The sequence below is a fragment of the Mobula hypostoma genome, chromosome 4, assembly GCF_963921235.1.
Source record: "Mobula hypostoma chromosome 4, sMobHyp1.1, whole genome shotgun sequence".
Classification (NCBI taxonomy): Eukaryota; Metazoa; Chordata; class Chondrichthyes; order Myliobatiformes; family Myliobatidae; genus Mobula; species Mobula hypostoma.
In genome coordinates, this window is record NC_086100.1 from 93,132,869 (window position 1) to 93,141,913 (window position 9,045).

General features: G+C 46.8%; 1 protein-coding gene across 4 annotated transcripts in view; it reads right to left on the reverse strand.

The window, feature by feature from the left end:
• The window catches only part of LOC134345461 (solute carrier organic anion transporter family member 2A1-like), a 321,454-nt gene extending 319,510 nt beyond the window's left edge, over nt 1-1,944 (reverse strand). For 2 of the 4 annotated variants that reach the window (XR_010017703.1, XR_010017702.1), the window contains exon 1: nt 1,420-1,944. Coding sequence is in view for 2 of the 4 variants with exons in the window: in XM_063046160.1 (XP_062902230.1) it covers nt 1,420-1,557 (138 nt within the window). In the remaining 2 variants the exon portion in view is untranslated. The remainder of the gene's footprint in view (nt 1-1,419) is intronic. The other 2 variants (XM_063046160.1, XM_063046159.1) reach the window with 1 other exon arrangement.
• Between the last annotated feature and the right edge of the window lie 7,101 nt (nt 1,945-9,045).

Genomic DNA, 9,045 nt, shown 5'->3' on the forward strand with positions numbered 1-9,045 from the left:
GTCAACCACAAACATTGTCCATATCAATAATGGCTGCTTCACTTGTCCCTGCCTTATTTTTATTTCTTGTTGCCAATCAATCCCAATTGTTGATTGGCCGCTGTTCTGACACCAAACGGCCATGAGATAATGTTTTATACTCATTCTGCAAACCTGAGTGAGGGATGTCTTCTCATGCTTCCAGTCGCCATTGGTTGATGTTCTGCAAGTCCATTGCACTCTACTATTGCCACATCTCTGTACCTCCTGACAACAGAAGTGGTTGAGGATCTGTACCCTCACAGGTCAACCTGGTCTACCTTGGGAAGGCAAGGTGTCAGGGATGGAGACCATCTCAGGACTACTGTGCGATGGTAGGATTCCCTCCTCCTAGCAGCCGGGATGTTCCTCTGAAGGTGCGTTCAAACGGAGGGTGACCCTAAACCTCCGAGTGTGATAGACAATAGGTGCAGGAGTAGGCCAATCAGCCCTTCGAGCCAGCACCGCCATTCACTGTGATCATGGCTAATCATCCACAGTCAGTATCCAGTTCCTGCCTTATCCCCATAACCTTCGATTCCGCTATCTTTAAGAGCTCTATCCATCTCTTTCTTGAAAGCATCCAGAGACTTGGCCTCCACAGCCTTCTGGGGCAGAGCATTCCACACATCCACCACTCTCTGGATTAAAAAGTTTTTCCTCAACTCCATTCTAAATGGCCTACCCCTTATTCTTAAACTGTGGCCTCTGGTTCTGGACTCACCATCAGCCGGAACATGCTTCCTGCCTCCAGGGTGTCCAATCCCTTAGTAATCTTATATGTTTCAATAAGATCCCCTCTCAGCCTTCTAAATTCCAGAGTATACAAGCCCAGTCGCTCCAATCTTTCGACATATGACAGTCCCGCCATCCCGGGAACTAACCTTGTGAACCTATGCTGCACTCCCTCAATAGCAAGAATGTCCTTCCTCAAATTTGGAGACCAAAACTGCACACAGTACTCCAGGTGTGGTCTCACCAGGGCCCTGTACAGCTGCAGAAGGACCTCTTTGCTCTTATACTCAATTCCCCTTGTTATGAAGACCAGCATGCCATTAGCTTTCTTCACAGCCTGCTGGACCAGCGTGCTTGCTTTCAGTGACTGATGTACAAGATCTCATTGTACTTCCCCTTTTCCTAACTTGACTCTATTTAGATAATAATCTGCCTTCCTGTTCTTATCACCAGTGATCTTGCAGAACTGCACGGCTTGGTCACGGGTAAACGGGTGCACCGTCTTAATCCACTGCTGCCGATCCCCTAGCTCCCACCTGCCTCTAACCGGGACACCCCCCACCCCACTGCGAGCGCCCGCGCACACACACACTCACTTACTCTCACGCACACTCACATTCTCATGCTCACTCACACTCACAGCCCCCTGGGGTGACCCAGCCTCACCTTGATACTGTGGAAGACCGGCAGGCGATACCTCGTCGCGTTCAGCTCCTCCCGCCTGACCGGCCGCTCCTCGCACAGCTCCATGGCCGCAGTCTCACGGCTCGCTGGCCAGCAACACCATCTCCGGACTCGCTGCATTTTCAAAGGACAGGACGCTGCCAGTGACTAACCGTCGCTCTGAGCCACTCGCTTCGGTCTCGCAACTTACAGCTCGCACCCTAGTGACACGCCAGCGTCACGAGCAGCTTTCGCGTACGAGCCCGCCCTCGCCGAGCCCGCTGGAACTTTGCAGGCAGTGCAAGCACCGGAATCAACAGTGCAAACTATTTTACAGACTGTGCCAAGACAAGAAAGGAACTGACTAACTCGTTCATGCAGATAGTGCAAATACTGCGCCCAGTGCAATATTATACTCAATGCAAGGTCGGGTAACGTAAAGGCAGATGTTGCAAAGCTTGTGGTGATTTACATAGAGATACAGTCCTATTCTCCCGACTGGAGTATCTGGTGGTCAACTGCTGAAGAGCCATTGTCTTGGTTACAGTATACATTCGAGGCGCCGACCAAGCTGACACTTAAGAAATTGAGTGCCATAATCAACAGGCACAAAACTGAACACCCCAATGAATCTGTGGAATGCTCTGCCTCAGACTGCTGTGAAGGCCAAGTCGGCAGGTATATTTAAGGCAGAAGTTGGAAAAATGGGGTGAAAACTGGCAAATGAAATTCAATGCAGACAGGTGTGAGGTGATCTGCTTTGGGAGGACAAACCAGGGTAGGGTTTGCACAGTGGCAGTAGAATAGGATTAGGGGAGGTTAAGTGCCCCTAGTGACTGTATCTGCTGGAAGAGTGTCCTGCCACAGCTCTTAGATCAGGTAGATTGGTTGGAGTGGTGGATGGAATCACTGGGGAGGCAGAGAGTGTGAGGCGGGAGTAACAGGCAGGTAGTCACACTGCAGATTCAGACAGATATAGGCAGGCAGGTGGTGCAGGAGTGTCTTAGCCATTCCTTCTTATACAAGTACACTGCTTCAGACATTGTTTGGTGGATTGAGAGTAGACACTGTTGCTTTTTCGTACAAGAAGGGAAACAGAGAAACTCCACAAAATGCTAGAGGAACTCAGCAGGTCAGGCAGCATCTATGGAACGGAACTAACAGTTGATGTTTTGGGCCGAGATCCTTCATCAGGACTAGGAAGAAAGGGTGAAGAAGCCAGAATGTGGGGGAGGGGAAGGAGCACAAGCTAGCAGTTGGTAGGTTAAGCCAGGTGAGGAGGGAAAGATTGTGGGTGATATAAGGAGGATGAAGTGAGAAGCTGGGAGATGATAGGTGGAAAAGGTAAAAGGCTGAAGAAGAAGGAATCTGATAGGAGAGGAGATGGGCCATATGAGAAAGGGACACCACAGGAGATGAGAAGAGAAGGGGTAAGAGAGGGACCAGAATGAAAGAGAAAGGGATGAGGGGAGACATTTCCAGAATGGGAGATTAGTTAGGAAGATTCAGTTGCTAGGTGTACATGGAGAGGTAGTAAATTGGATTAGACATTGGCTCAATGTGAGAAGCCAGAGAGTGGTAGTGGAGGATTGCTTCTCTGAGTGGAGGCCTGTGACCAGTGGTGTGCCGGGGGATCAGTGCAGGGTCCATTGTTATTTGTCATCTATATCAATGATCTGGATGATGATAATGTGGTAAATTGGACCAGCAAATTTGCTGATGATACAAAGATTGGAGCTATAGTGGACAGTGAGGAAAGTCTTCAAAGCTTGCAGAGGGATTTGGACCAGCTGGAAAAATGGGCTGAAAAATGGCAGATGGAGTTTAATACAGACAAGTGTGAGGTATTGCACTTTGGAAGGACAAACCAAGGTAGAACATACAAGGTAAGTGGTAGGGCACAGAGGAGTGCAGTAGAATAGAGGGATCTGGGAATACAGATACAAAATTCCCTAAAAGTGGTGTCACAGATAGATAGGGTCGTAAAGAAAGCTTTTGGTACATTGGCCTTTATAAATCAAAGTATTGAGTGTAAGAGTTGGAATGTTATGGTGAGATTGTATAAGGCATTGATGAGGCTGAATTTGGAGGATTGTGTACAGTTTTGGTCACCAAATTACAGGAAGGATATTAATAAGGTTAAAAGAGTGCAGAGAAGGTTTACAAGGATGTTGCTGGGACTTGAGAAAGTGAGTTACAGAGAAAGGTTGAATAGGTTAGGACTTTATTCCCTGGAGTGTAGAAGAATGAGGGGAGATTTGATAGAGGTATATAAAATTATGATGGGTATAGATAGAGTGAATGCAAGCAGGCTTTTTCCACTGAAGCTAGGGGAGAAAAAAACCAGAGGACATGGGTTAAGGGGGAAAGGGGAAAAGTTTAAAGGGATCATGGGGGGGAGCTTCTTCACACAGAGAGTGGTGGGAGTGTGGAATGAGCTGCCAGATGAAGTGGTAAATGCGGGCTCACTTTTAACGTTTAAGAAAAACTTGGACAGGTACATGGATGAGAGGTGTATGGAGGGATATGGTCCAGGTGCAGGTCAGTGCGACCAGGCAGAAAAATGGTTCGGCACAGCCAAGAAGGGCCAAAAGGCCTGTTTCTGTGCTGTAATGTTCTATGGTTCTCGTTAGAGAAATGTACGTTTATGCTATCAGATTGGCGGCCATCCAGATGGAATATGAAATGTTACTCCTCCAACCTGAAAATAGCCTCATCAGGCACAAAACAAGGTTCATGGATTGACATGTTGGAATGGGAATAGGAAGTACAACTAAAATGTGTGGTCACTGGGAAGAGCTGCCTGTTGTGGTGGACAGGATGAAGGTGTCCCCCTGTCTACATTTGGTCTCACCAAAGTAGTGGAGGTCACACTGGGATCTGGAAGACTCAGTTGCTGACCCGACAGACACAGTGACCGCCCAATTTAATTTTAATTTTAATACACTGTTATATTCCATTGAGAATTAAACACTTTGGAGCAATAATGTTTCTTCCGTGACTAATTGGAAGATAATATTAGGGTAAAAGCGACTTTATAAGGTTTGATGAACATCTGGGATCAGTGACTAGATACACAGCAAAATGCATCCAGGATGTGACTGTGATTAAATTCTACACTGCCAGGGAAAAGCAGAAACCATGGCTAACTACAGAGGCTCATGCACTGCAACAATTACCGCCCAGTAGTTCTGACTTCAACAATCATGAAGTGCTTTGAGCGGCAAGTAATGGATCGTATAAAATCCCACCTTCCAGCTATATTGGATCCTTTCCAGTTCGCCTACCACTCAAACCAGTCCACTGACGGTGCCTTAGCCTCAGCCCTCCACTCCATCCTGTTGCACCTAAAAAGCATTGCCTCATACGTCAGGATGTTGTTCATCGAAATCAGCTCAGCATTTAACACAATCATCTCTTAGAGGCTGGTAGGTGAACTGTTCTTGTTGGGACTCAACACTCCTCTCTGTAACTTAGACACTGGAATTCTTGATGGAAAGACCCCAGTTAGTTCAAGTTGGCAGCAACATCTGGATAGGGGAGAACCAGTGGATGTGGTATATTTGGATTTTCAAAAGGCTTTTGACAAGGTCCCACACAGGAGATTAGTGTGCAAACTTAAAGTACACAGTATTGGGGGTAAGGTATTGATGTGGATAGAGAATTGGTTGGCAGACAGGAAGCAAAGAGTGGGAATAAACAGGACCTTTTCAGAATGGCAGGCAGTGACTAGTGGGGTACTGCAAGGCTCAGTGCTGGAACCCCAGTTGTTTACAATATATATTAATGACTTAGATGAGGGAATTAAATGCAGCATCTCCAAGTTTGCAGATGACATGAAGCTGGGCAGCAGTGTTGGCTGTGAGGAGGATGCTAAGAGGATGCAGGGTGACTTGGATAGGTTAGGTGAGTGGGCAAATTCATCGCAGATGCAATTTAGTTTGGATAAATGTGAGGTTATCCACTTTGGTGGCAAGAACAGGAAAACAGATTATTATCTGAATGGTGGCCAATAGGAAAAGGGGAGGTGCAACGAGACCTGGGTGTCATTATACACCAATCATTGAAAGTGGGCATGCAGGTACAGCAGGCGGTGAAAAAGGCAAATGGTATGCTGGCATTCATAGCAAGAGGATTCGAGTACAGGAACAGGGAGGTACTACTGCAGTTGTACAAGGCCTTGGTGAGACCACACCTGGAGTATTGTGTGCAGTTTTGGTCCCCTAATCTGAGGAAAGACATTCTTGCCATAGAGGGAGTACAAAGAAGGTTCACCAGATTGATTCCTGGGATGGCAGGACTTTCATATGAAGAAAGACTGGATCGACTAGGCTTATACTCTCTGGAATTTAGAAGATTGAGGGGGGATCTTATTGAAACGTATAAAATTCTAAAGGGATTGGACAGGCTAGATGCAGGAAGATTGTTCTCGATGTTGGGGAGGTCCAGAACGAGGGGCCACAGTTTGAGGATAAAGGGGAAACCTTTTCAGTGCGCATGTGCCGGTCGTGCATGCAGCCTGTTACAGCCGTTCCGACCAGTATTCTTACTTTTTTAACTTATGTTATTTTTTGTTTTTTTTCTCGGTAACACGTTGAAGCTGCACCCTCTCTAACATGCTGGTAGAGAGAGTTTTATTTGGGTTTTTAGAGCTGGAAATAGTTACATCCCGACACATCTCACTAGCAGGGCTGAAACATGGTTGCATTGTTTATTCCAGGGACCAGCTGATTGAGCTTATGCCGGCCGGTTTAGCGAGCAGAGCGGCGGACATCCCGGCTGAAATCTGGAGGAAAACACACAGAGGATGCAGAGGGGATCACAGAGGCAAGGAAAGAGGACCGGGTCGAGACAACAGAGACTTATGGAGAAGAGGAGTTCGGTGGGTAATAAAATGGACGAGCTCACGGTGCTAGCCAGGCACCAGAGAACATTTCGGGAGTGCAGTGTTATGTGTTATACTGGAACGGGGTTGCACGAGGACATACCCGAGCAAAACTTTTCCATGGACGGCTGCCAGAACGTTCGGGCTGACCGGAAGTGCACTGAGAGCGGTAAGCGTAAAGCTTACCCATTCTAACAACTTTCCACAGAATGGGCAGTAGCAAAAGGCAGGTGGAGCACCACCAGATGCAGTGAGTTCTTTCACTTTGCGTGGGGATTTTTCTTAAAAACTGTAGCCAGTGCACAGGTGTGGGAAGCGTCAGAGGCATTGGTGGCAGCAGAAGGCAGGCAGAGCACCACCAAACACAGCGAGTTATTTCTCCTTGCATGGGGGGTTTTCTTATTTTTTAAACCATAAAAGAAAGAGAGGGTCTAGTGGAGCAGCCATTGTTGGAGTGGGGCTAGAGTCAGAGTGGGAACTTAGAAGCTTTGACTCAAGAGGCTGAGGCCAAAGAAACAGGTAAGAGATGTAGGTTTTCCCTTTCGTTATTGCTTATTTAGCGTTGGTTGCCCATTGTACAGTGCAGACAGGATGGCAGATATGGCAGCGGAATGCTCCTCCTATAGGATGTGGGAATTCATGGAACCTGATGGTCTCCCTGATGACTATATCTGCGGGGAGTGCAGCCAACTCCAGCTCCTGAAAGACTGCATTTGGAGCTGGAGCTGGAGTTGGATGAACTAAGCATCATCCAGAAGGCAGAGCAATTGATAGATAGGAGTTCTGAGCGGGTGGTTACACCCAAAGTGCAGAATTTGTGAAGTAGATGGTTGAACAGCGAGAGAGGTAAAGGGAGAAGGGAGTCAGTGCAGGGTCCTGCCATGACCATACCCCTGAGCAATAGGTATGGTCAACCTTTGGGGGTTGACCAATCTGGGCAAGGCAGCAGTAGCCAGACCAACAGCACTGTGATCAGCTCTGAGCCTCAGATGGGGATGGGTGAAGTTAGGTGGAGCAATAGTCATAGGGGACTCAATGGTTAGGGGAACCTCTCTGGCAGCAAAAGAGACACCAGGATGGTGTGTTACCTCCTGGGTGCTGGTGTCCAAGATCTCTGAGTAATTGCAGAATACTTTTGAAGGAAAGAGTGAGCAGCCAGAGGTTGTGGTACACAAGTGAGTGGCTGAGGAGAGGGTGCAGGGGGCAGGGTTTCAAGTTCATGGATCATTGGAACCTTTTCTGCGGAAGGGATAACCTGTACAAATGGGATGGTTTGCACCTGAACTGGAGAGGGACCAATATCCTGGGAGTGAGGTTTGCTAATACTGTTGGAGAGGGTTTAAACTAGATTTGCAAGGGGGTGGGAACCAAAGTGAAGAAGCAGAGGATGGGGCAGTTGGCGCACAAGTTGAGACGGCTTGTAGGGAGTTTCTGAGGAAGGTTAGGCATATGATAGAGCAAAGATGCACTCAGCCAGATGGTTTGAGATGTGTCTATTTTCATGCAAGGAGTATCATAAACAAGGTGGGTGAACTTAGAGCATGGATCAATACGTGAAACTATGACGTTGTGGCCATTACAGAGACTTGGATGTCTCAGGGGCAGGAATGGCTGCTGAGTGTGCTGGGCTTTAGATGTTTCAAAAAGGACAGGGAGGGAGGCAAAAGAGGTGGGGGTGTGGCACTGCTGATCAGAGATAATATCATGGCTGCAGAAAAGGAGGAAGTCATGGAGGGATTCTCACAGTCAGTGTGGGTGGAAATTAGAAACAGGAAGGGGTCAATATGTTTTTTATAGACATCCCAATAGTAACAGAGACATCGAGGAGCAGATAGGGAAGCAGATTCTGCAACAGTGCAATAATGATAGGATTGTTGTGATGGGTGATTTTAACTTTCCTAATATTGACTGGCACCTCCTTAGAGCGAGAGATTTGAATGGGGTGGAGTTTGTTAAGTGTGTTCAGGAAGGTTTCCTGATGCAACCTGTAGATAAGCCAACTGGAGGAGAGGCTGTACTTGATCTGGTTTTGGGAAATGAACCCGGTCAGGTGTCAGATCTCTCGGTGGGAGAGCATTTTGGAGGTAGTGATCACAACTCTATCTTCTTTACCATAGTGCTGGAGGGGGACAATTTGGGAAAACAATAAATTTGGTTTGGGGAAAATATGATGCTATTAGGCAGAAACTTGGGAGCATAAATTGGGAGTAGATGTTCTCGGGGAAATTCACAGCAGAAATGTGGCAAATGTTCAGGGAACATTTGCATGGCATTCTGCATAGGTATTTCCCATTGAGGCAGGGAAAGAATGGTACGATAAAAGAACCATGGTAGACAAAGGATGCAGAAAATCTAGTTAAGAAGAAAAGAAAAGCTTACGAAAGGTTCAAGAAACTAGGTACTGTTAGATCTGTAGAAAATTACAAGGGTGCCAGGAAGGAGCTTAAGAATGAAATTAGGAGAGCTGGAGGGGCCATGAGAAGGCCTTGGTGAGCAGGATTAAGGAAAACACCAAGACATTCTACACTAAATCTTATAACAACCAAAAAAAAACACAAAGCGGATCTGTTCAAAGACATGTTCCTTGCTTACAAGGAGAAACACCTCCATCCTTTGTGGGTGGAGGCTGCTTCTGATTTACTACTTACAAAGTTCATTTTTTTATATGTTTTCAGGCTATTCTTTGGCTGTTATCTGTTCTGGAGGTTAGCTCTCCCACTGCAGTATTACTATAATATTCAAGG